At 42.9% G+C, this 27,049-nt stretch overlaps 1 protein-coding gene across 4 annotated transcripts in view; it reads left to right on the top strand.

Moving 5' to 3' along the window:
• The window catches only part of LOC138979858 (phosphatidylinositol 4-kinase beta-like), a 65,257-nt gene that overhangs the window by 7,225 nt on the left and 30,983 nt on the right, over window positions 1-27,049 (top strand). For 2 of the 4 annotated variants that reach the window (XR_011460159.1, XM_070352611.1), the window contains exons 2-6: window positions 11,272-13,058; window positions 19,252-19,369; window positions 21,152-21,286; window positions 24,210-24,331; window positions 25,251-25,346. Coding sequence is in view for 3 of the 4 variants with exons in the window: in XM_070352611.1 (XP_070208712.1) it covers window positions 11,966-13,058; window positions 19,252-19,369; window positions 21,152-21,286; window positions 24,210-24,331; window positions 25,251-25,346 (1,564 nt within the window). In the remaining variant the exon portion in view is untranslated. The remainder of the gene's footprint in view (window positions 1-11,271; window positions 13,059-19,251; window positions 19,370-21,151; window positions 21,287-24,209; window positions 24,332-25,250; window positions 25,347-27,049) is intronic. The other 2 variants (XM_070352612.1, XM_070352613.1) reach the window with 2 other exon arrangements.

Raw genomic sequence — 27,049 nt, 5'->3', positions numbered from 1 at the left:
ATTGACAAAAGGGTCTTTCCTGGCAAAATTGTATAGGCATAGATAAAAAATGTCCACCAAAATACCCGTGTGACTTGGAATAATAGGCCGTGAAAAGTAGGATATGCGCCGAAATGGCTGCGATCTGCTGGCCGATGTGAATGCGTGATGTATTGTGTAAAAAATTCCATCTCACACGGCATAAATAGATCCCTGCGCCTTGAGTCCGAGTCTGGAGATACGCGCGCGATATAAGACTTCATATAACATGATTATAACATGCCTTTTGTCACATTACAGCCGTTCCCTTTCAAGTTCAATAACATGCATTAAATTGGATTAAATAATCCTAGGACAAAATCACAAGACAGTTACTGAGTTAGTTTCAGTGGAGGTTTTTTTCAGTCTGTCTCCATGGCAGTGGCAACCTCGCCTCCCATCCCTTCCCCTCCCTCCTCTTATTTTCCACAAAAATCACTACATGATAAGGTTAATTGATGGGCCAATCCCCCCCCCCCCCCCCCACCTCTCCAAACAAGATGCAATAGTAATTAAAACTGGTCGGGGAGGCACGCACAGGAGACTGAGAGAGGCTTTACATGTAATTTGCGCCAGGTGTTGAGAAACGGGCTGATGCTTTGTTGTGGGGGTCGCAGGCGGTCTCTCCTGCTCATTGTCACCTTTCTGACTGCATTCTGGGTCACTATTGATTACCTGATTGCTTATTCAAACATTACACGGCTTTCTGCTCTCTGTGTGACCTCTGTGACCTCTGCTCTCTGTGTGACCTCTGTAATCTGTTTGGTTTAGAGCTTCTGTGGATGTTCGGAGGCCGTGACTGTGAGTGAGATGATGATGATGGAACTTTACTTTATTTTTAGGACTGGGAGGTTTAGGTCACTTATATTGATAACCTGATTGCTTCTTCAAATATACTGTATTTATGATTCACTGTATTTCTCTTTGGTTTAGAGAATCTTATGGACAAGACAAGATATTCTTATGGAGAGAGGGAGAGTCGAGAGAGAGAGAGAGAAAGAGAAAATTAACCTTTATTTACAGGGGGTTATAGAAATTTGAATGATCATTTGAATACCTTGTTGTGCATCCAGTCCTTGACAGAGAAAGAGAGAGAGAGATTTTTTTTAATCCTGATCCTGAATACAGTTTGCACCTGTTCGTTTTTACTTCACAAATTCAAGGCATCTCAGCAGTTAGTGGATTGCCTTTTTCTGTTGCTGGTCATTGGATTTCCACAAGGAGTTTGAGTGGAAAAATCAATTGCTTTTTTCCCCCTCATTATTATCAGCTTGAGTTTTCCCCCATGCTGACTTCATTGTACAGCAAAAATGTGCAGGCTCTTTTGTGCCTATCAACGACTTTGCAAAACAATTGCTGGCATGCCTGGGTATGATTATCATGCTTTAAAACAGTGCATAAACACTCCTCAAAGACTGCCTATGGCTGCTCATGTGGTGTAGGGAACAAGTCTTAGTCACAATTGGGCAATAACACTGTGGTGGCGAACAAGAAGTAGAAGCCACCTGGTGGTGACGGATATTAGTGTGAACACAAATACGAACACACAAAAAGCGTACAGGAAAGATTCAGAAAACGTACATGTACATAAACTACAAAATGAAAAGCTTTACACAGAACGTTGAAAAAAAAGTTGAAGCCACCTAGTGTGTGACAGAGAAAAGTGCTAACACAAGTAGCAACACGCAAAAGGAGAACAGGAAAGATACAGAAAAAAGATGTAATTATGAAATGAAAAGCGTCATATTACATTGTTTACATCCTCATACAGATATGACGGGTTCAGGAAGCTCACATCCATGCTTCGTGTCAGGTACGTTTACCATGAAACTGAAGTAATATTCAAACCCACTTTAATTTGAAAGATAAGTCTTTTTTTGCAGCAAGTTTTCTTGATTGTAAGAATTCTTGACTTTCATCTTTGTGTAACACCGCGGCTTGTTTCTGTGAGAGCGCTGAATTCATACATGTACTTGTTACTGTTGGCAGTGTATATATTTGTACAGAATACCACTTATTTGCAATTGAATGGCTGGACTAGCAGGATCTGTTACTGGCATGTAATTTGTTATTCAACGTTTGATCATGACAGAGGCGCACAGTTGTTGAATGATACCGTTACAGCTCAGTGACAGATTCTGGTGTGTTGATAATGGATAGATGTGTTGCCCATCTGTTACTTGAATTCATGTCCACCCACACTCCTTAATGAATTAATTACCTGTACACTTAGATCAGACAGCTGAATCTGCTAAGTATAATACAGTTTTTTGAGATGGGACTGGTAACAGTTTGCTCGATGTCAGGGCATGCACATTTAACATGCTGTCGATTTATGATTTTGGGAATAACGTTTGACATTTCACGCTCCATTAGATTGAGGTTGTTGTACCCAATCAGTCCTAATAAACTGAAACTTATCAGTGGGTGGAGAACAAGAGAAAGCTGAAAAAAAGCTGTAAAACCATCCATGATTTGAGTAAACATTGATAAGTGAAGCACCTGTTGACATGCATGAACTAATTTGTTGTCTGGTGTTATCCCATCAAAAGTCTGTCGTTCTCATCCGCTGCTTTTGGTGTACTGTCTGTTTTACATATGCGTGGACACAATCACCCACACACCCACATACACACATAGCCATGCACACACACACTGTGTGTGTCTGTAGAGAGGGGTTTCAGTGTACTTTCCTCACCTAAGTGCACTGGATCTAGAGAAGAGGGATTGAGGAGCATTACATGCCACTAACACTAACCAGGCTCTCATGTGTTCTCCCCTGGGGGCTCTTCTCAATTGAGAACCTTTGAAGAAGGAGCATAGGGACTGCCCTACATCAGCCAGGACGTTCAACCATCATTTCAAACCACCATTCCCTACTGATGTGGAATAGGATGGGGGGTGTAGGTGAAGGGGACGTTTTATTGTACTGGTGTGAATGCTGACATGGTCTGCTCAGAGCTGTCTCATCACCCCCCGCGGGTTAGGGGGAAGAATTTACCCGATGCTCCCCAGCATGTCCTAAGACTAAGAGGCGACTAACGGATTCTGTTTCTCCTTTTACCCTTGTTAAGTGTTTCTTGTATAGAATATAGTCCCTTTTTGTAAAGATTTTAGTCAAGCAGTATGTAAGAAATGTTAAGTTCTTTGTACTGGAAACTTGCATTCTCCCAGTAAGGTCATATATTGTACTAACGTTGCAAGTCCCTGGAGCAAATTTTTGATTAGTGCTTTTGTGAACAAGAAACAATTGACAAGTGGCTCTATCCCATCTCCCCCCTTTCCCCGTCGTGATATAACCTTGAATGGTTGAAAACGACGTTAAACACCAAATAAAGAAAGAAAGCTGTCTCATTCTCGAGGATTTTTATTTGAAGCTTTAGAATGACGCTTTGATGCTAGCATTCAAGGATACCTTGTATTGTCTATGACTGTTGTTTAATGTTTCTGTGTCTTGAAGACTGAGGAGCAGAATGAAGTTCTAGTCCTTAATTGTGTGGCTTTGGAAGACTGATTTTGATGCCAGAGATATCATTTATCTGAAGAGAGCAGCCATGCTTGTTCTGTTTTGTTAGGTGCCGAGGTGTAAGGATGCTCTTATTGTATGTAAAACGTCTGGACAAGTATGTAGTGTAGTCGTCTACAGTACATGATTGTATTTATATGGGGAAGAGTTTTATTTCGTGCTTGTTCGTCCCCATTTGTTTGTTTGTTTGCTTAACGCCCAGCCGATCACGAAGGGCCATATCAGGGCGGTGCTGCTTTGACGTATAATGTGCGCCACACACAAGACAGAAGTCACAGCACAGGCTTCATGTCTCACCCAGTCACATTATTCTGACACCGGACCAACCAGTCCTAGCACTAACCCCATAATGCCAGACGCCAGGCGGAGCAGCTACTAGATTGCCAATTTTAAAGTCTTAGGTATGACCCGGCCGGGGTTCGAACCCACGACCTCCCGATCACGGGGCGGACGCCTTACCACTAGGCCAACCGTGCCGGTGTTCGTCCCCATGGGTGTCGTCCCATTCTTGGGAAATTTGGGTTGCTTCTTCCAAGTGCAAAGCCAGCAACAACAAAGTCGCGCTTCACAGGTGTGTGTGTGTGTTTGGTTGGGACTGGAGTCGGTCACATGTACTTCAGTTGGAATGACCAAAATCTTTTGTGTGCCACGGGGTGGGACATGGAAACGATCTCTGAGGCATCACATAAAGTTGACCTGTGTCCGAGTGGCCAGGGCCGAGGGGCACGAACCGAGAGTGGGTGTCACCCAAACGGGAGAGAACAAACCGCGGGGTCTGATTCGTTGAAATCACAACAAATCTCAATTTCAACCAATCCAACACCGCAGCTGGCTCCCTTACCCGGCTGGTTACTTTCTCGTGCACTTCGGCCCTGGCTTCCAACCCTTGACCCGAGGATCACAAGATCAGTCCTCAATCCACTGAGCTACCTAGACTCCTAAAGTCACAGCTGTAAAATATTATCTTGGACATAGTACGAGCAGAGACTGGTACGAGTGCCACATTTGTTCCTTCATTGTTTTCTCCCATTCATTGTCACGTTGCTCTGCTCGTGTGCGCATTCAGGTACACTACAGCTATCAAATACACGTACAGCCATTTCAGCAGATGATAATATTTTTCAGTCATCCTTTAATGTCCTTGAACCGTCAGATGGTCGATTGTCATGAGAAAGTTGTGTGTGCCTGTGTGTGTGTGTGTGTGCGAGAGAGAGAGAGAGAGAGAGAGAGAGAGAGAGAGAGGGTATACGTGTCTGTGTGTGGGAGAGGAAGGAGTGCTCAAGGTTAATATTTTTGCTTGCCAGGTACTTTATGTGTGTGAGATAGACACAGAGAGAGAGCGCGCGTACCTGTAGACAGAAATAAACACACGCACAAAAAGACAACATCGATGTGTTTATGTTTTGCTTCCAAGGCTTAGTGTATGTCACATGAGCTTTACAATTACAATAGTGGAAAGGGGATGGGAGATAGAGTAAACAGTGTGAATGAGGCGTAATTAGGCTGCTAATCAGTTCTGCTTTCGGTGAAAGACAACCCGAAAGGTCACCATGTCATCGTCAGCGCCACAAGGCAGGTTAAAATAGCATCGTGAACGCGAACTCCTCACATGATAGGTAGACGAGATGTCTCAGCTTGTGCTGGGTGGTTCCAACATTCTTGACTCGAACTGGGCCAGCTAAAGCTTTCAGGTATTGGGTCAATCGTTGCTTGCTTTATAGGTCACGTATTCTGAGCGGTTCCTTTCCTCTTATGACTTGTCAGACGTCAATGTGGGTGTTGCAGCTTGTGATTGTAACTTCTCTAATGTGTGTGTAGGGGGGGGGGGGGGGGGGGGGTGTATGCGTGCGGTAGGGAGGCTTTTTGTTGTGGACGATATAATGCTCAGAGGGGAAAACCTGTGTTATTACGGCAGCAGCAGTTTTAGGTAGACAGGTGGATGTGTTGGTAATCTCATCCTGATACATTGATGCTGTGAGTTGACTCACTCTCACATATTAGGCACACAAAAAAAATAGTCTGTTTACGGTAACATAGACCAAAAAAATAGGGTCGGTAGGTCGGGATATTTTTTTTTTCCCCAAAAATCATAATTATTTGTACGTTATTTTGCCCAAAAAACCCAATTTTTTTTCTTTCCCAAATGCCAAAAAAAAGTCTGGGGTCGCGCGAAAAAAATAGGGTCGGTCGGGTTACCGTAAACAGACTTTTTTTGTTGTTGGCCTTACAGTGTGCAGACAAACACACAGATGCAGGGAGACACGGATGCACAGACACTGTGAGAGTCACTGCACACTCGAGCACATGTATGTTTACACACACACACACACACACACAACACAACTTAACCTCCAGTAGTATTAGTAACAACAGAAAACCCAGAGCTCTTAGTCATAATTTCCAGATGTGCACCACTTTCTCTTTTCTACTTTGTCAGCGCGCTTTCAGTGTAGGTTTGAATTGAAATTGTCATTGGCGACTGACCTGTCGGAGCTAGCAGCAGTGGAAACATTATGCGTTGTGCATTGTACGTACTGCTGATCTGATTTTAAGGTAATGGTATTGTTCAACTTATTTTCTGGTTGTGTACATTAGATAAGAGGCATGTGAAAAACATTGTAAAGTATTGCGTATCTGAATCCAAGTTAGGCCAAAAAAAAAAAATGCTTTGGTTACGGTTTCATGGCCAAAAAAAATAGGGTAGGTAGGTCGATTAAACTTTTTTTTGTTTTTTGTTTTTCTTTTGTTGTTGAAACTTTCAACGAAGGCAAAGATCGTACTTTCGCTGCATTTTGTACATCAAATGCAGATTTTTGCTTCGTTTTCTGCACTTCTTCTGCAGCTAGTTCGTCCACTTCACTGCCATCAGGAGTCAAACGAACACACTTGAAGTGAAGTGATTTGATGTGGAAACTTTCCAAGTTTTCGAGAGTCATGCCAAAGTCCAGTTCGAAAGAGTCTTCGGGCTCGGCACTTATTTTCGTCGACCCAACACATTTTATCCCGAACAGTTTGCCGTCCAAAGTTGGATGAAAATCATGAAAAATGTCCACCAAGGTTGCACTCTTCGAGTACCGACTTATCAGTCGTGTTTGTTCGATATGAACGCACTTTCCTTCCCGCAGTGGGGCACTGCGGTTATGAAATTAAAGGCCCCTCCTGTTTTTGGAACCGCAGGAGCTTTCTAGTTTGCTGTTAGGTAGATTTTTGGTTCCTCTTTCCTGTCATGCTCTCTTTTTCTTCATGAATTCTTTTCTTTTTTCTGCCTTCTTGCTCATTCACCTGTATTTTTTCCAAAAATCTCTTCTCTTGCCGCTTGTCTCGCGATTCATGTATAGTTTAATCTGTTAGTGTTCTGATGTAAGTCCAGCAGTAGATAGGTTAAGCCTATTTTAACATACTGGAAACTGGTAATCTTCCAGTAGGTATTAATTTAGTTTTACTAAAGCCTGCTGGGACACAAGTAATGGGTTAGTGCATTTGTAAACAGGAATCGCTTGACAAGTGGCCCCCTTCATCCCCCCCTTCCTCGTCCTGATATGGCTCTGCGTAGTCGGCTGGACGTTAAGCAACAAATAAACTAAACCAAACAAACGCACTTTCCGAATACGATTGCAAATGCAGACGACATCTTTTTACGTTCGCGCAACGAACGAATGCACGAGACTGACTTCCCTTGGATATGGGAGTTGTAAAAAGCGGAGTGGTGTCCCTTGTCGGGCTTGTTGTTGTCTGCTCGCCGGCGATCGATGTTTTCTCTGTGCCGTGGTGTTGTCGTTTTCGGTGGGTTTTTGTGTGTGTGTGTGGTTTTTTTTTTTGTGTATACATGTATGTGTTTGGTTCATTTTATTTTTAGCTTTAGGACCAAAAAAAAAGTTTAGGGTCGGCCCAAAAAGTTACGGTCGGTCGGGAAACCGTAACCAAAGCATTTTTTTTTTTTGGCCTTAGGGAAGTTTAAATGTATCAGTATCACATTATTGTTACATTTTCTTGGTGATGATTCAGGAGGGTTTTTGTTTCATGTGTACATGTAGGATTATAGGAGTGAGTGTGTGTGCATGTGTTTTACAGGAAGATTGCTGTATTGAAATTGCGCGTCATTGTCTTTTTCCTTGTATGCTAAAGAGAGAAGTGTTTTGAACTTGAATGTTTAAAGTGTGACAGAATAGGAGAAGGAAGCTGAACAACATGTGTGCCTTGTGTGTGTATGTGTTTGTCACAGTGCGCACGCATGGAAATAGTGGAGATTTCACATCATTTATTGTATTCTTTGTACTTGTAAGTTGTATGCTAATGGGAGAAGTGACCAGTACAAGTTTAAAGTGTAACAGAAGAGAAGATAGGTGAACAACATGTTTGTGTATGTGTGGCAGCAATGTATTGGAATCCAGATGACTGCCTCATTTTTTATGTGAAAGTTCAAAGTGCTAGATGTGACATTTCATTTAGTGCAGTCAGTGAAACGCTAAAGCTCACATTAAATTGCCCAAAACTTTTTGCTGTCACTATTTATATCGGAACAGCGCCACTTTTTCACAGTGCTGGAAAATTGATGCCAAGAACTGGCTTAAACTTCAGAAAATGTGCCAAACATTGACGTGACGGACATTTTGGTGAAATTGATGAGGAAAATAAATCCAAGCCTGAACATGTGATAGAATAGAGGCTGGTACCAGCTTTCTAGGAAAACGGCAGGAAGGTTAGACTCATTACAACCGCTCACACTTCAATGCACAGAAGTTTTTCCTGTTTAAGATTGGGAGAACAAAACAAAGATTGGTTTCTGGAAGTGCAGAGATCATTACATTTAGTCAAGTTTTGACTAAATGTTTTAACATAGAAGGGGAATCGAGACGAGGGTGGTGATGTATATGTGTGTGTGTGTGTGTGTGTGTGTATACATTGATTCCGAGAAAAAAAATGCTGGACCGATCTTCTTGAAATTTCACATGAGACTGAGAGTTCCCTGGGTATGACTTTTTAAAATTTTTTCGATAAATATCTCTGATGACGTCATATATCCGGCTTTTTGTAAAAGTTGAGGCCGCACTGTCACGCCCTAATTTTTTAATCAAATTGATTGAAATTTTGGTCAAGCAATCTTCGACGAAGTCCGGACTATGGGATTGCATTTCAGCTTTGGAGCTTAAAAATTACCGTATTTGACGGATTACAAGACGCACCGTTTTATAAGCCGCACCCCCGACTTTTAACAAAAAAATTGGGACGAGCCACGTATAGGCCGCGTCACTATATTAGCCGCAGTCGAAAAAAATATAATCAGATCGTGTCAATCAATCAAAACAACCAGGCAAACGAAAGTACGGTATTTGGCGAAATCGGCTCTGAGAATAAACAAGTGAAACAAAGAAGAAAAGTGAAAAAGTTTGAAGAAAAATATCACACACACAATTTGTAACCAACACACACATGTACATGTAGTCCCGCCCAGAATAAGCTTTTTGGGGATGATTTACGACTTTTGCGCACATTTCGAGCAGACGAAAACACAACATGGCGGCTCTCGCTCCTCCAACTATCGCGAGACACAAAAAAACGAAATCTCGCGCGCGCGAGATCCTGATACTTCCGGTGTTTCTCTGTACGCTATCTTGTCACGACGACTTGTTGACAAACGAAGATTCGCGAAAGAAAGAGAAAAGCGCCGAGTCTTGAGTAGAGAGCTAATAAAGTATCGGTAATCGAGCGAAATGAAAATCCGCGGCGACTTCCATTAGGTGAATGCTATTCAAGTTTAGGTAACGTTTTAGCCGCATCTTTTTATAAGCCGCAATGCGATTTTTTTTTTAAAAAAGTCGCGGCTTGTAGTCCGTCAAATACGGTAGTTAATTAGTTAGCTCATTAAAGTTGTCATTAAAATCGAATTTTTACTAACAGATTTAAAAATGAATGCATCGTATTCCGCAATTTCTCTTGAATCCAAAAATATATACATATAAGTATCTAAAAATGTGCTCAGAATTACAGAAAATAGGTTTGGTAAGTAATGCGTTCGCACGCTACGCGGAGACGAGTGTCACCCGTCTGGGTCTTTTGGTGTGGTTAGTCGAGACTATCTTAAAATAGTCTCGTAGTCTCGGCGATGACTGATTTTTGGTGTTAATATGTTACTTTGATGCTGACAGCTTGACTAAATGTTTTTATATTGCTTCACGCGACTTGTTGGATTTGTTTATGTCATCGAGTAAGGAGGCTCAGAGGGAGTCATTTTTGACTCACATGCGAAGCAAAAGTGAGTCTATGTACTCACCCGAGTCGTCCGTCCGTCCGTCCCCCCCGTCCGGACGTCCGTCCGTCCGGCCGTCCGGAAAACTTTAACGTTGGATATTTCTTGGACACTATTCAGTCTATCAGTACCAAATTTGGCAAGATGGTGTATGATGACAAGGCCCCAAAAAACATACATAGCATCTTGACCTTGCTTCAAGGTCAAGGTTGCAGGGGCCATAAATGTTGTCTAAAAAACAGCTATTTTTCACATTTTTCCCATTTTCTCTGAAGTTTTTGAGATTGAATACCTCACCTATATATGATATATAGGGCAAAGTAAGCCCCATCTTTTGATACCAGTTTGGTTTACCTTGCTTCAAGGTCAAGGTCACAGGAGCTCTTCAAAGTTGAATTGTATACATATTTTGAAGTGACCTTGACCCTGAACTATGGAAGATAACTGTTTCAAACTTAAAAATTATGTGGGGCACATGTTATGCTTTCATCATGAGACACATTTGGTCACATATGATCAAGGTCAAGGTCACTTTGACCCTTATGAAATGTGACCAAAATAAGGTAGTGAACCACTAAAAGTGACCATATCTCATGGTAGAAAGAGCCAATAAGCACCATTGTACTTCCTATGTCTTGAATTAACAGCTTTGTGTTGCATGACATGTATTTTGGTTGGAAAAATGTGTAAAGCAGTTCTTAGTGTATGATGTCATTGCTAGGTTTAGTTATTTGACCTTGACCCTGAAGGTCAAGGTCATGTCAAGGTCAAGCATGTGAGTCGTATGGGCTTTGCCCTTCTTGTTACATTTGTTTTGGTCGGAATACCTGTATTAGACGTATGCAGTTGTACCACAACACACACACAAGCACTCACAAGCATGCACAGGCATGCACAGATGCAGCCGCATGTAAATTACTCACACACACTCTCTCTCTCTCCCTCTCTTTCCCTCTGTCTCTCCCTCTCTTTCCCTCCGTCTCTCCCTCTCTCTTTTCTTCCGTCTATCTCTCTCTCTTTTCCTCTGTCGATCTCTCCCTCTCTCTTTTCCTCTCTCTCCCCCCTCTCTCTCTCTCTCTCTCTGTCTCTCTCTCTCTCTCTCTCTCTCTCTCTCTCTCTCTCTCTCTCTCTCTCTCTCTCTCTCTCCCCCCCCCCTCTCTGGGCGAGGGCTGGTTGAAAAAAAGCTTGTTGTATTGCTTATGCCACAACCCTCGAAAAATAAAATTTGATTTGATCTCTCTCTCTCTCTCTCTCTCTCTCTCTCTCTCTCTCTCTCTCTCTCTCTCTCTCTCTCTCTCTCTCTCTCTCCCTCTCCCTCTCTCTCTCTGACTCTCTCTCTCTGACTCTCTCTCCCTCTCTCTCTCTCCCCCTCTTTCTCTCTCTCTCTCTCTCTCTCTTCCCCTCTCTCTCCCCCCCCTCCTCTTGATCTCTCATTCCTGCACAAAACAAAGCCTTACCATGAATGTGTTGTTTGTTTCAGGTCCTCCATGATTCCAGCCATCAGAGGGTCACATCTTTCTCTCTCTTCGCTTCTCATGTCAGGTCCTCCATGATTCCAGCCATCAGAGGGTCACATCTTTCTCTCTCTTCGCTTCTCATGTCAGGATAGCTCAACAATTCCTTCCTTCCTTCTTCCTTCATTTTCAGATTTAATTGGAGAATTCCAGGTCACTCTTCCTCAGGCCTCAACAGGGAACCTCAAGCTCAACCTGTTTCTTTCTTCACTTAAGGATTTTAATTTATAAGGAGGGCTCAACTTTTTTGCTTCTGTTTGATTCCAAAGAATAGCTCATCATCTTTATTCTTTTGGCAGCAGCTACATTGCTGTTGCTTCTTAATTTTATCCAAGATCTTCGCAAGAATTCTTCAGGTTGTGCAGTGAGCTGAGCGAGTTTTGCTGCTGTGAGAATTCAAACAACAGCAGCATTCTACATTACCCATCACAGAATGACAGGGTGAGATAAAAGAAGAGGATGTTTGTTCAGTCAGTGTGTGATAAAGTTGACTCTGAACTCAAGACACAAACTAATTCACCAATCGGGATCCAGTAGGACACGCATATCAAACTTTACCGACTCCAGTTTGAATGTGGGTGCCAGAAACAAGTCCGACAAGATTTTCCTGGTTTCTGAAGCTGAGATTTTTCACTCTGGCTGGCTTGTCTGCTGGTTGCCATGGCGAGCGAGATGAGAGTGAAATGCCAGCTTCACGACATTCAGGTCCACAAAGCCGCTGTCCACCATCACCATGATAGCGCCAGAGAGTGTCTGGACGACCCTGAGGGGCGTGGCAAGTTCGAGGTGAACGGAAACTACGCTTTCAATCCTGAGCTGGGCGAATCGCCGAGCGAAACAGTTGCAGGGGCCGTTGAGTGTTCCTGCGATCACGGCTCAGAAAAAATGGAGGAATTAGTGACAGCACTGGCAAACGGTTTACCTGAAAAAATGATTGGTGCTGAGAAAGCACATGTGACTTTCTCATTGAAAGAAGATGAGGAGGAGGTGGTTTCTGACGACGGGACAGCTGCAGATTGTGAAAGCTCAGCTCACAGATTGCCGGCGATTGCAGAGGCAGTAAAAAGCAGAGGCAGGGGAGGGGGACACTGCCCTCGCTCGAGGGAAGCCATGAAGGCTATGGTGCACAATCAAGTGATTTACGAACAACCCACCTCCCCCCATGCCCACCTGTTGGAACGAAGCATGTCCTATTCCACAGTTGAGGCGCAGATATCGAAAGACCTCTTAAAGCAAATGCAGACTTCTTTGTTTCTAAATCAGACAGATAAAGACACCTCCCAAGGCCAGTCACACGATCCTCCCCATCCGTCCCAGAATGCAGAGACAGAGGCGAACGACACAGACGTTGTTGCTGGCTCTGTGACAGACAGCGACGATAAGAGTCAGACAGAAACGGAGGACAGAAGTCAAACAGAAGGCGAAAAGACCGAGTCAGAGTCAGAACAGAACGATGCTTCCAAATCGTCAGAGGAGGACGCCCCAGCGGATCCTTCCCAACGGGCCTCTGTCCCCAAAAGAGCTTTGTGTTTGCCGCGGCCATTCAGGTTCAAGGACCGAAAGTCCAAAGACAGCGAGAAAGTGACTGACAAGCCACCCTTGGGCCCGTCGGCCGGGAGGGGCGGGAAGGGCAAAGTCCCTCCCCCCAGGCAGTCGTGGCTGCTGCGCCTATTCGAGTCCAAGTTGTTTGACATGTCCATCGCCATTTCTTATCTCTTTAACTCCAAGGAGCCTGGGGTGCAGACCTATCTAGGTGAGTTGAAGAGCGTCAGTGGGACAGGGGTTTGGAGCTCTGTTGGATGTTTGGGATGTTGATGTGCATGGCTTAACTGTCTTTTATGAGTGAGTATGTGAGTGATGTGAGTAAGTGATGTGAGTGAGTGATGTGAGTGAGTGATGTGAGTGAGTGATGTGAGTGAGTGAGTGATGTGATGTGAGTGAGTGATGTGATGTGAGTGAGTGTCAGTGATGTGAGGGAGTGAGTGTCAGTGATGTGAGTGATGTGAGTGAGTGATGTGAGTGAGTGAGTGATGTGAGTGATGTGAGTGTCAGTGATGTGAGGGAGTGAGTGTCAGTGATGTGAGTGAGTGAGTGATGTGAGTGTCAGTGATGTGAGGGAGTGAGTGTCAGTGATGTGAGTGAGTGAGTGAGTGATGTGATGTGAGTGAGTGATGTGTGTGTCAGTGATGTGAGTGTCAGTGATGTGAGGGAGTGAGTGATGTGTGTGTCAGTGATGTGAGTGTCAGTGATGTGAGTGTCAGTGATGTGAGGAGTGAGTGATGTGAGGGAGTGAGTGATGTGAGGGAGTGAGTGAGTGATGTGAGTGATGTGAGTGAGTGGAGTGATGTGAGTGAGTGATGTGAGTGAGTGATGTGAGTGAGTGATGTGAGTGAGTGATGTGATGTGAGTGAGTGAATGAGTGAGTGTGAGTGATGTGAGTGTCAGTGATGTGAGGGAGTGAGTGTCAGTGATGTGAGTGAGTGAGTGATGTGAGTGTCAGTGATGTGAGGGAGTGAGTGTCAGTGATGTGAGTGATGTGAGTGAGTGATGTGAGTGAGTGAGTGATGTGAGTGAGTGAGTGATGTGAGTGTCAGTGATGTGAGGGAGTGAGTGTCAGTGATGTGAGGGAGTGAGTGATGTGAGTGTCAGTGATGTGAGGGAGTCAGTGATGTGAGGGAGTGAGTGTCAGTGATGTGAGGGAGTGAGTGTCAGTGATGTGAGGGAGTGAGTGATGTGAGTGATGTGAGTGAGTGAGTGATGTGAGGGAGTGAGTGATGTGAGTGAGTGAGTGATGTGAGGGAGTGAGTGATGTGAGTGAGTGATGTGAGTGAGTGATGTGAGTGAGTGAGTGAGTGAGTGATGTGAGTGAGTGATGTGAGGGAGTGATGTGAGGGAGTGAGTGATGTGAGTGAGTGATGTGAGTGAGTGAGTGATGTGAGTGAGTGATGTGAGTGAGTGAGTGATGTGAGTGAGTGATGTGAGTGAGTGAGTGATGTGAGTGAGTGATGTGAGTGTCAGTGATGTGAGTGAGTGATGTGAGTGAGTGAGTGATGTGAGTGATGTATGTGAGTGATGTGAGTGAGTGAGTGATGTGAGTGAGTGATGTGAGTGAGTGATGTGAGTGAGTGAGTGATGTGAGTGTCAGTGATGTGAGGGAGTGAGTGATGTGAGTGAGGGAGTGATGTGAGTGAGTGATGTGAGTGATCATGATGTGAGTGAGTGATGTGAGTGATGTGAGTGAGTGGAGTGAGTGGAGTGAGTGATGTGAGTGATGTATGTGAGTGATGTGAGTGAGTGATGTGTGTGAGTGAGTGATGTGAGTGAGTGATGTGAGTGAGTGATGTGAGTGAGTGATGTGAGTGAGTGATGTGAGTGAGTGATGTGAGTGAGTGATGTGATGTGAGTGAGTGAAAGAAAGAAAGACAGAAAGAAAGCAAGCAAAAAGAGAAAGAAACAAGTCGCGTAAGGCGAAAATACAACATTTAGTCAAGTAGCTGTCGAACTCACAGAATGAAACTGAACGCAATGCAACGCAGCAAGACCGTATACTCGTAGCATCGTCAGTCCACCGCTCATGGCAAAGGCAGTGAAATTGACAAGAAGAGCGGGGTAGTAGTTGAGCTGAGAAGGATAGCACGCTTTTCTGTACCTCTCTTCGTTTTAACTTTCTGAGCGTGTTTTTAATCCAAACATATCATATCTATATGTTTTTGGAATCAGGAACCGACAAGGAATAAGATGAAAGTGTTTTTAAATTGATTTGGAAAATTTAATTTTGATAATAATTTTTATATTTTTAATTTTCAGAGCTTGTTTTTAATCCAAATATAACATATTTATATGTTTTTGGAATCAGAAAATGATGGAGAATAAGATGAACGTAAATTTGGATCGTTTTATAAAAAAAATATTTATTTTACAATTTTCAGATTTTTAATGACCAAAGTCATTAATTAATTTTTAAGCCACCAAGCTGAAATGCAATACCGAAGTCCGGGCTTCGTCGGAGATTACTTGACCAAAATTTCAACCAATTTGGTTGAAAAATGAGAGCGTGACAGTGCCGCCTCAACTTTCACGAAAAGCCGGATATGACGTCATCAAAGACATTTATCAAAAAAATTAAAAAAACGTCTGAGGATATCATACCCAGGAACTCTCATGTCAAATTTCATAAAGATCGGTCCAGTAGTTTAGTCTGAATCGCTCTACACACACACACAGACAGACACACATACACCACGACCCTCGTCTCGATTCCCCCCTCTACGTTAAAACATTTAGTCAAAACTTGACTAAATGTAAAAATAAGGAGGGAGAAAGAAAGGAAGGGACAGTGGGAGATAGAGAAAATAGAGAGTGAATCTGTGTTTGTGCATACATCTACATCTACATCATACATGTGTGTGCGTATGCTTGCATTGAGTGTCTCTCTGGCAAGTCTGTGTTTTTGAGCGTTGAACTTTGTCACCCTGGGTTTATCAGGTGAACATCTGTGTCATTTGTCCAACCATTAACATTGTTTCTCAAATGTACGTTTGGGCGTTAGGGAAAGATGAATATGTGCAGGGATATATAAAATATTGAACAAATTGGACAATTAAAACTGTATATGTTTTATGTATCTATCAGTATCACATTTGGATGAAATGTCTGTGTACACTCTTCAAAAAAAGTTAAGGATCACTTTTTTACAAGCACGCCACACAAAACAGACAAGACCGAATTCTTTCATTTTTTAAAAATTATATAATTGAACAACCAAGGAGTAATGACAAAAAAGCAAAGATCGAACGCGGCAGCGACAATTTAGCTAGAGTGTGTCAAACGTGACAACCCTCGAAAATGGAATTCACAACAATGTGAATCGGTGTCAATAACGCGTGAGCCCTCCGTTGTGTGCCAGGCATTCAACACATCGTTGGCGCATGGAGTGGATCAGGTTGCATATATATATGAAAAGCTCTGAGAACTCCATTCCACTCCTGCTGGAGCCATTGCAGCAGTTGACCCAGATTGGCAGGAGGAGGGTGATGTTGCTGTACCCGACGACAAAGCTCGTCCCACATGTGCTCTATGGGGTTCAGGTCCGGGCTGTTGGCTGGCCACAGCATCCTGTTGACCCTGGCCTGCTGGATGAAGGTGTTTACAGCTGCAGAGCGATGGGGAGGTGCGTTGTCATCCTGAAGAATCGCACGAGGGCCGATCGCTTGGAGGGCTGGAACGACCAGGGGTTGCAGGATCTCATTCTGGTAGCGGACACTGGTCAAGTTGCCCACTACATGGTACAGAGGTGTCCTTAGACGTGTGCTGATCCCTCCCCAGACCATCACAGAGCCTCCGCCAAAACGCTGTCGTTCCAGAACAGCGCCTTCTGCGAAGTGCTCTCCACGACGCCTCCACACTCGGATGCGACCATCAGCAGGTTCCAAGCAAAAGCGGGACTCATCTGTAAACAACACCCGAGCCCACTGCTGACGTTGCCACCTCACATGTTGAGTGCACCAGGCTCGGCGAGCTGCTCGGTGATTAGCAGTCAGGGTTGTTCCTCGGACTGGACGCCTTGCACGCAAGCCAAAGTTGTGTAAGCGGTTTCGGATCGTCTGACCACTAACAACAGTGTTGGTGGTAGCTTGTAGGCGTTGCCTAATGTTGTTTGCCGTAGCCATCCTTTGTTGCATGGCCTGCCTCTGAATGAAGCGATCCTCTCTTTGTGTGGTGACTCTGGGCCGACCAGAACGTTGTCGCTCCTGAACTCTTCCAGTTCCAGTTGCTTGGAATCTCTGTTTTAGTCTGATGATGACAGAGGGAGCCACTGCAAGCCTCTGGGCCACTTGCCTGGCAGCAACACCGTCTTGTAGCCATCCTATAGACCTTTTCGGTATCTGAGCAGCTCTCGCGAGACACGCTCTTTGTTATGCTTTGAACATCGCGAGAACTTCGAACCTTCGCTTGTGCAGCTCGCACGAGATCGCTGTACCGCATGCTTTGCTATGCTCTGAAGCTTGCGAGAGATTACGAGAGCTTGGAATACCGATAGGGTCTATTGCCCTTCCTCTATCCAAATCGCTCAGTTTTCTTCGTGGGGGGGCATGTTGCTACTGTGCATAATTGTGTCAGCGTGTCAACCTTTAAACACAAGCTGGTGAGCGATGTTCACAGCCAGGACCCTGTTGTAGCATGTGCATCACAACCTTTTGCCTTGGCGTGCGTTCCGCAAATTTCATGGGGCTATAAAAAACACCCTTTTTCTTCCAAAATGCAGAAGCTTTTGAGAAGTCCCACAAAGGGAAATAACTCTGCCTGCCAAACAAAATTCTAGGTCAAGACTCACTGTTCATTTGTTAATTTAAACACATTAATCTTTTAATTATTATGTCGATGTTTCATTTTAATGATTTTTTGGCAATTTTTTATAATTAGATCCGTTTTTTCAACCGATCCTTAACTTTTTTTGAAGAGTGTATACTATAGATTGGGGTCCTGATTTGGCCTATTATGGTCCGCTGGACCCGAAAAGCAACAGCAAATAAATAAATAAATACTATAGATTAACTAAAAGTAAATGTTTGGTTTAAAATGCTTTTATTCAAATATTTCTAAAGAATACTGCAGCATACATATAATGAAATCAACGGAGCACAACAAGCAATGCTGGTTTTTTTTTAAAACATGCTCTTATGATGAGATTTTGCAAATGATTACAAGTACCATATATAATAATATATATACAATTTAGAAAGCTTGAAACATGTAGAAAGCGTTTGTTATGATTTTTTTCTGGCAGAGAATCTGTCATGTTCTTTCAGGCTTCATGCAAATATTTCATTGGAAAATCTTTAAACAAAATTAAGTTCTGTCAGAAATGGAACAAGGGACTGCAGGTGAGAGGTTCTTTTTACATTTAGTCAAGTTTTGACTAAATGTTTTAACGTAGAGGGGGGAATCGAGACGAGGGTGTGGTGTATGTGTGTGTGTGTGAGTGTGTGAAGGTAGAGCGATTTAGAGAAAACTACTAGACCGATCTTCATGAAATTTTACATGGGAGTTCCTGGGTATGATATCCCCAGACGTTTTTTTCATTTGTTTGATAAATGTCTTTGATGACGTCATATCCGGCTTTTCGTGAAAGTTGAGGCGGCACTGTCAAGCTCTCATTTTTAAACCAAATTGGTTGAAATTTTGGTCAAGTAATCTTTGACGACGCCCGGACTTTGGTATTGCATTTCAGCTTGGAGGCTTACAAATTGATTAATGAGTTTGCTCATTAAAGTTGTCATTAAAATCGATTTTTCGCAAACAGATTTAAAATTGATTGCATTGTATTCTTCATGACATTCTGAATCTAAAAATATATACATATGTCATGTTTACTCTTAAAATGTGATCACAATTAACGAAAATAGATTAATTAGTCTTACGATTAAAATTTAAGAAATCGATCCAAAAAGGATTTCATCTTATTCTTTATCGTTTCCTGATTCCAAAAACATGTAGATATGATAGGTTGTATTCAAAACAAGCTCAGAAAGTTAACACGAATACAAAAAAGCGCGCTTTCCTGCTTAGCACAATACGCTACCGCGCTATTCTGGCGTGTGCATATCACTGCGTTTTGCACGTGGGAGGTGAGCGATTTCCTTCTCGCGGGGATTGACGAAGCTGTACTGTCTTGGTGAAAAAAATACAGTGCGTTCAGTTTCATTCCGTGAGTTCGACAGCTTGACTAAATGTAGTAATTTCGCCTTTCGCGACTTGTTTAATTGTACGTTAGGGGTCGTTTTGTCTGTCCTCTTCTTGTCTCATTTTCTTCTTTCTTTTTCTGTCGTTTCTTCTTTTATTTGCTGAAGAAGACATCGTGTCGAAACTAGTCCATTTGTCCATTTTTTCTTGTCGCTGTTTTCTGGTGAGTACATTGTTAATATTATCTTGTTATGTTCTGTCAGGCAATCGCATGTTCAGCTTCTCGGAGATGGAGACGGATTTCTACCTGCCTCAGCTGCTCAACATGTACATTCACATGCACGACGTGGCCGAGGCTGTGCACCCCTACCTTTTACACAGGTAAGTTGGTTTTACCTGAATTTTCGTTCAGGCCAATTGGTAAAGGTATCTTCCTTCCTGTGTAAACCATCAGGTGCGCCACCACACACAGATCTGTCCAGGCTGTTTTATGAGAGGATAATATATTGAGCCCTTTTGCCTGGACACATAAAGAAAAAGAAATACATTTTTAAACAAGTCGCGTAAGGCGAAATAACAACAATTAGTCAAGCTCGTGACAAAAGGCAGTGAAATCGACAAGCCATGCAGAATAATGCGGTAGTGGTCGCGCTGAGCATGATAACACGCTTTTCTGTATGTCTATTCTTTTTAACTTACTGAGTTTGTTTTTAATCCAAACATATCATATCTATATGTTTTTGGAATCAGGGACCGACAAGGAATAAGATGAAATTATTTTTAAATCGATTTCGGAAAATTAATTTTAATCATAATTTTCATATTTTTAATTTTCAGAGCTTGTTTGTAATCCAAATATAACATATGTATATGTTTTTGGAATCAGAAAATGACGAAGAATAAGATGAAATTATTTTTGGATCGTTTAATAAAAAAAATAATTTTATTTACAAGTTTCCGATTTTTAATGATCAAACTCATTTATTAGTTTTTAAGCCACCAAGCTGAAATGCAATACCGAAGTCCGGCCTTCGTCGAAGATTGCTTGGCCAAAATTTGATTGAAAAATGAGGGTGTGACAGTGCCGCCTCAACATTTACAAAAAGCCGGATATGACGTCGTAAAAGACATTTATCGAAAAAACGAAAAACATGTCCGGGGATATCATTCCCAGGAACTCTCATGTATAATTTCATAAAGATCGGTCCAGTAGTTTAGTCTGAATCGCTCTACACACACACACGCACAGACAGACAGACAGACAGACAGACAGACAGATAGACACACAGACACACACACACACACACACACACACACACACACACACACACACACACACACACACACACACACACACACACACACACACACACACACACACACACACACACACACACCACACACACACACACACACAAAACTTGACTAAATGTAAAAAAGAACAGGCTGGCTGTTTTAAATGCGGAGTGGGTGTTTTTGCTGGCCCCCCGCGGGTTAGGGGGAAGAATTTACCCGATGCTCCCCAGCATGTCGTAAGAGGCGACTAACGGATTCTGTTTCTCCTTTTACCCTTGTTAAGTGTTTCTTGTATAGAATATAGTCAATGTTTGTAAAGATTTTAGTCAAGCAGTATGTAAGAAATGTTAAGTCCTTTGTACTGGAAACTTGCATTCTCCCAGTAAGGTAATATATTGTACTACGTTGCAAGCCCCTGGAGCAATTTTTTGATTAGTGCTTTTGTGAACAAGAAACAATTGACAAGTGGCTCTATCCCATCCCCCCCCCCCCCCCCCCTTTCCCCGTCGCGATATAACCTTGAACGGTTGAAAACGACGTTAAACACCAAATAAAGAAAGAAAAAATTTAATTAACTCAGCAACAAATTGCCACTGTGCAGAGGAAGTAGCCAGGCTTTAGATGTTGTTATAAAAGGAGGGGAAGACTTCATTTTCAGGGTCTTTAAAAGGGGTTCCACTGTACTTACATGGGTGGGATTCCTCTGGTATATATGCCGGAAATATGGATTCGACTATGGCCTTTTTATTTTTCTCTTTTTAAATTTTTTTTTTTGGTTTAGGATTCATGACATTTTTCAGTTCCACCCATGTACTTATAATTCTTTTTCTGACTTTATGTATCGTGGTTTTTTCCCCTAATGTGTAGGTGTCGGAACTCTGTGGAGTTTTCTGTGAACGCAGCCTGGATACTGGACGCGTTCTCCTCGGACTGCCTGAAGCCCAACTGGAAAAACTCCCAAGGTGTCAAACTGAAGAACTTGATCCTGAACGAGGAGCTCAGGTACGCAAGCCCTTGTGATTAATGCTGATCCCAATGGGACTCTTTACGGTTTGGCTAAATCCTCTCAATGCATAATTCATTGGTAGGGTTTGAAGGTTGAGGGGAAGCCAAGAGGTTGTGCTGCAGTCAATCTTAATTCATTGGTAGGGTTTGAAGGCTGAGGGGAAGCCTAGAGGTTGTGCTGCAGTCAATCATAATTCATTGGTAGGGTTTGAAGGCTGAGGGGAAGCCTAGAGGTTGTGCTGCAGTCAATCATAATTCATTGGTAGGGTTTGAAGGTTGAGGGGAAGCCAAGAGGTTGTGCTGCAGTCAATCTTAATTGATTGGTAGGGTTTGAAGGTTGAGGGGAAGCCTAGAGGTTGAGCTGCAGTCAATCTTATGGCCAAATAAAAATACATGTTGGTTTAGGGTAACACGACCGACCCTATTTTTTTCCCGCCGACCCCAAAAACTTATTTTTTTTTATTTCTAAAAACACCACAAAAACTTTTGGCACATTTTGCGAACCATACCGAGACTAAGGGAAGTAACCTCCTTTGAAATTGACTAAATTAAAAAAAAATCAAAATTAAAATTAAAAAAGTTGACGTACCGACCCTATCTTTTTTGGTCACGTTACCCAAAGCCAACGTATATTTTTGTTTGGCCTAATACAGTCAAACCTGTCAATAACGACCACCCAAGGGACCCACCTAAAGAGGTTGTTATGCAGAGATGAATTACAGTCGAACCCACCTAAAACGAACACGCTAGTTACGAATTTTGACTTATAACGTATTAGTTTTAAGTTCCCAACTGAATACCTCTTTCTTCATGCTTAAAAAAAATGCTTGAAACGAATTCTTTGTAACGAATTTATGCTTATAACGAGCACTTTTTGGATTCCCAAGCATGCATAATGTCTGTAATTTACTCACGCTTATGAAGAAATCTTTAAACTCGTCCCGAGATCGACATATCATGGGAATTTGAGAAGTTTGAATACATGTGTCAAAGTCTTCCCTTGCGTCGACTGCTTGAACCATCGCTCAACCGATCACTGAATAAAGTTAAACTGATTACACTGTACTCACAAAACAATTTCAAATTTAGAATCAAAGTGATTGATAGCTCAGACACTGAACATGAATGACTGACTGACGTTTATTTCCTTCGCGAATACCAAAAACGAAACATCAATGTTTTGAACGGAAGCCATTGCCAAAAAATATAGATGCCAGAGTGGTTTCCCTTGGACAAGGGAAACCACACTCTCAACGTTTGCGTTCGCCGGTTCGCGATAGTTTATCAGTCAGTCAGTGCTTTCGATTTGGATTTGAACATCATGTTGCAACCAAAAAAAAAATAAAAATTGGCCAAGGTTTGCTACCCGTCGCCAAGGTAAGTGATTCCGGACAAATGATAGGAACACCGCGAATGTGGACAGTGTAAGTGTGTGTGTGTGTGACCAAAAACGTAACAACTGGATGAAACATATGTGTGCTCACTCTCACTCAAACTAACAATCATCACTCAACAGGAGACACACATGAACATGTAACTGAATATGTCACTTTATTGTCCAAACGTGAAGCAGCACGAAAGTTGCGAAAGAAACAAATTGAAACACCATAAAATGTACAAGACATAAAAAAAAAATCAATCAATTTTCTTAATACGAATTTTGGTTAAGACGAACTTTTTTTCCGATCCCCAGTGATTCGTCTTAAGCGAGTTTGACTGTATATAGAGAAAAAAACTAGTTTGGGGTCCTTTTGAATGATGGTTGTGGGCAGGTGGGCGTGATTGAGGGGTGGTCGCTAGGGAAGGTGGGCGTGATTGAGGGGTGGTCGCTAGGGAAGGTTCCACTGTGCTCCTCATCAACTCCCTTGTTTTGGTCAGAGTGGGATAGAGATCCCTTTTTGTGTGAGGTAACTCTCTTTGTTTGCCCACATGGATAAAACAAGAGCTGGAGACGAAGAGGCGAGGACAGTTACAGCTTGGATGGGGAAGCAGAGAAGACATGTTTGCCCACATGGATAAAACAAGAGCTGGAGACGAAGAGGCGAGGACAGTTACAGCTTGGATGGGGAAGCAGAGAAGACATGTTTGGACACCAAAGACAGTCTGCACAAAGTTGACTCTGAGAAATAAATCTCTCGACGAACATGGGATTCGAACCCTCGCCAATAGCGACAAACTGGTTATAAAGCCAGCGTGCTACCGACTTGAGCTACAACCCTGCCCAGGATAACACTAACGGTGTCCTGCATGTCCCAATGTGGGGTTCCAATATTGTACATGTGAACATAAATATAATTATATAAAAGGCTTTACCTTGTTTTCTTCAACAAAATTCTGTCCTAAACAGTTGCAGGATGAATGCCTTTAAAGAGAAATAAGGACCTGAGAAGAAGGGTAATTATCTTTAAACTACTCACTAATGCTCCCCCCCCCCCCCCCCCCTTAGCTGCAATTGTAGAACACTAGGCAACTGTCACTGGCTAATACACACACGCATACAGACACCGGGGGGGGGGGGGGAGGGGGGGGGGAGGGAGGGGAGGGGAGGGGGGGGGATGGGGGGTTTGCAGAACTGAAAATCGCTGAACTTGCTTGCTGGCCGCTGCGCTCTCTCGGACTCCCTTATCTGTTACCATTGTTTCATTCCAGATGCTCTCCTCTCATCATAGCCCTCCAACCCTCTTCCATTCCCCCCGGGACTCTGCTATCACTTCCTCCTGCATTACCTCTACACCTCCCCCCCCCCCCCCCCCTTTTTGCTGCATATCTGTCTCGTTTAAATAGAGTTTATGGTCGCTGACCGCTCCCGCTAAACTCACACTTTAATTTTTAAGTCCCAAAAATTTCAGTAAGGTTTTCTGACACTGTTTTGAAGAAATCAATTCTGTGTAGATTTACAATTGAAGTTTGTTTGTCTCAGGCCGATGCCAGCACCCAAGGTCATGATGAGCTTGCACAGCCCCACAGGACCGTCCCCCCTCCTCTCCTCCTCCCCTCCCTCCGCCAAGAAAACACATCATCGCTCTCGCTCTGAGGCTACAGGTGAGACTTGGACTTTATTACCTATTTGTGTTGTGCTTTGAGTAGGGGAGAGAGTGACAGAGGTAAAGGTTGCAAGAGACACACGCACACACACGCATGCATGTAAACACACACTTACATTCACACACACACACACACACACACACACACACACACACACACACACACACACACACACACACACACACACACACACACACACACACACACACACACACACACACACACTCTCTCTCTCTCTCTCTCTCTCTCTCTCTCTCCATGTGTGTTTACATGCATGTATGCAGACAGCATTTCTATGTATCTGTGTATGTGTGAGCAGTATCTTGTATCTTGCAACTATCTGTTATAATATATATGTTCACACATGTACATGAGTGCATGTGTTAATTTGTGTTTGAGCGTCTTTGTGTACACAACCCTTTCTTTTGGCATAAATGGTGTGCGTGTTGTCAGCAAGGTGGAATAGGGCATGCTGAGTGTAGTGGACTGAAAACTTTAGTGACTGCAAGAAGTTTAGCGACTGCCTGTGATTTTTTTATCTGTTCATTCGTGTCCAATGAGTGATTGAATGCATGTTTGTTATGTTTTGTTTGGATTTTTTTCTTTTTTTCTTTCTTTTGGTTGTTCCAAACACTAATGCTAATAACTTTTCTGCATTTCCATATTTTCTTTAAAATTCTGTACAATGTCACCTGTTTGTCAACATTTCATCAGTTTTACTAAATCTAAACTGACGTTGTGACAAGAAAGTCATTTACGAGGAAAAATTAGTATCAAGGGAAACAGAATGGAATCCTTGAAAAATAACACGTCACATGAGTTCTGTCACTCTGACCAAGGATGACCAGCACTGTTGTTAATTAGCATCACTAATTGAACTGATATTAATTAGCAGTGTTGATTGATTGCACTTCAGCGTACACTGACTCAATGCTGTTGGAAACAATGCCGGAAGCGCCCCGGCCGCGTAAGAAGAAATCGGAGCTGTCTGGTAGCTTGGGAAGACTCGACAGTAGGGATTAGTTTCTCCTTTTCTCATCTCTTGCTGCTTGCCTATTTTTTTATTAAAAAAAAAAATCCTTTTGATTTTAATGTTGGTTGTTTTTTCCCCTGGTAAAGAGGCGATGATGTTCTGTTGTTGGCAGTTACTGTCGTGAGCTTCACTAGCAAGTGAACGAAGAACACAAGAAATGAAGTTTAGAAAAAAGAAGTGAATTAAGGAATACCGATTCAGAAGCCTGAGAAAATGTGCAGGTCTTAAATCAGTGAGAGTCTTGGGCGGGGATGTAGCTCAGTCGGTAGCGCGCTGGATTTGTATCCAGTTGGCCGCTGTCAGCGTGAGTTCGTCCCCACGTTCGGCGAGAGATTTATTTCTCAGAGTCAACTTTGTGTGCAGACTCTCCTCGGTGTCCGAACACCCCCGTGTGTCACCGCAAGCACAAGACCAAGTGCGCACGAAAAAGATCCTGTAATCCATGTCAGAGTTCGGTGGGTTATAGAAACACGAAAATACCCAGCATGCTTCCTCCGAAAGCGGCGTATGGCTGCCTATATGGCGGGGTAAAAAACGGTCATACACGTAAACTTCCACTCTTGCAAAAAACCACGAGTGTATGTGGGAGTTTCAGCCCACGAATGCAGAAGAAGAAGAAGAAGTGAGAGTCTTAAAATGGAGATCATTTACTGAGGTTATGAACAGAAAATGTGTACTAGCAAAGTCTAAAAGGGGGGAAGTCTTCAGAGGGATGTATGGGGGGTCACTATCTGCTCAATGTGATGCCTTTTTTCCAAACACTGAAGCTTATATCAAATCACCCAAAACTTTGTTGATTCACCAAACTTTTTCATGGTGAGTGCCCAAAACTGCCAGAAATTTCCAAAAATTGCAGAAACTCTTGAGAAGAAATTCAATTCTTGACCAACACCCCTGGAAAATGGCTATTCAATTGAAGAGAAAAACAGCAGACAAAAAGGGAGTAAAGAAAACCCAATCGACAGAAAGAATGTCTTGCCAGTGAACATCATTGCCTTTCATACTTGTACATTTTTGTGTCCCCCTTTTACATCCCCCCCCTTTTCCCCACTCCCTCCTTCCCCTCCTCCTTCCCCTACTCCCTCTCCCCCCCCCCCCCCCCCCCCCTCCAAACAGATTTTTCCGCAAGCTTTTCTTTGCCGGGCTTATGGCTTTTGAGAATCTCCCGTTTCTATTGCAGCCAAGGGATTATTCAAATCCGCTGTGTTGGTCTCCTTGACTTTTGTGGACCGTAAATCTTTTTTCTTTTGCCTTATGTGTAACATGCTTTTCCTGTTGGGTTTCATGCTGAGTTGTTCATTGGTTGTGACTGGTCATTTTTGACGACTTTTTTTATTTTTTTAATTTTTTTAATAATACTTGTTTTCATTTTTATTTTATTTACACTGATGAATGCTTTGAATTTCCACTTTGCTGAATCAAATTTTGCTTGGTGTATGCATTTTCTTTGGGGATGGAGTGGGGGGGGGGGGGGGGGGGGGTTGACACAAAAGCTTGCATTGCTAGCTCCACGTTTCAGTCATCAATTTTTTATTTCTAAATGGCTATTTACTTCATAATTTTACTCGTTTTCTTTGGCTTTCAAGTTCTTGAAAACTGGACTATTTTGGTTTTTAGAAAAAGAAGGCATTGCTAGTGTCTTCCTTGACGGGCGTAGTGGAAAAGATATCAGCCTTCTAATC

The sequence above is a fragment of the Littorina saxatilis genome, linkage group LG11, assembly GCF_037325665.1.
Source record: "Littorina saxatilis isolate snail1 linkage group LG11, US_GU_Lsax_2.0, whole genome shotgun sequence".
Taxonomy (NCBI): domain Eukaryota; kingdom Metazoa; phylum Mollusca; class Gastropoda; order Littorinimorpha; family Littorinidae; genus Littorina; species Littorina saxatilis.
Note: the sequence above shows the minus strand (reverse complement) of the source record. Positions and strands in the feature narration are given on the sequence as shown.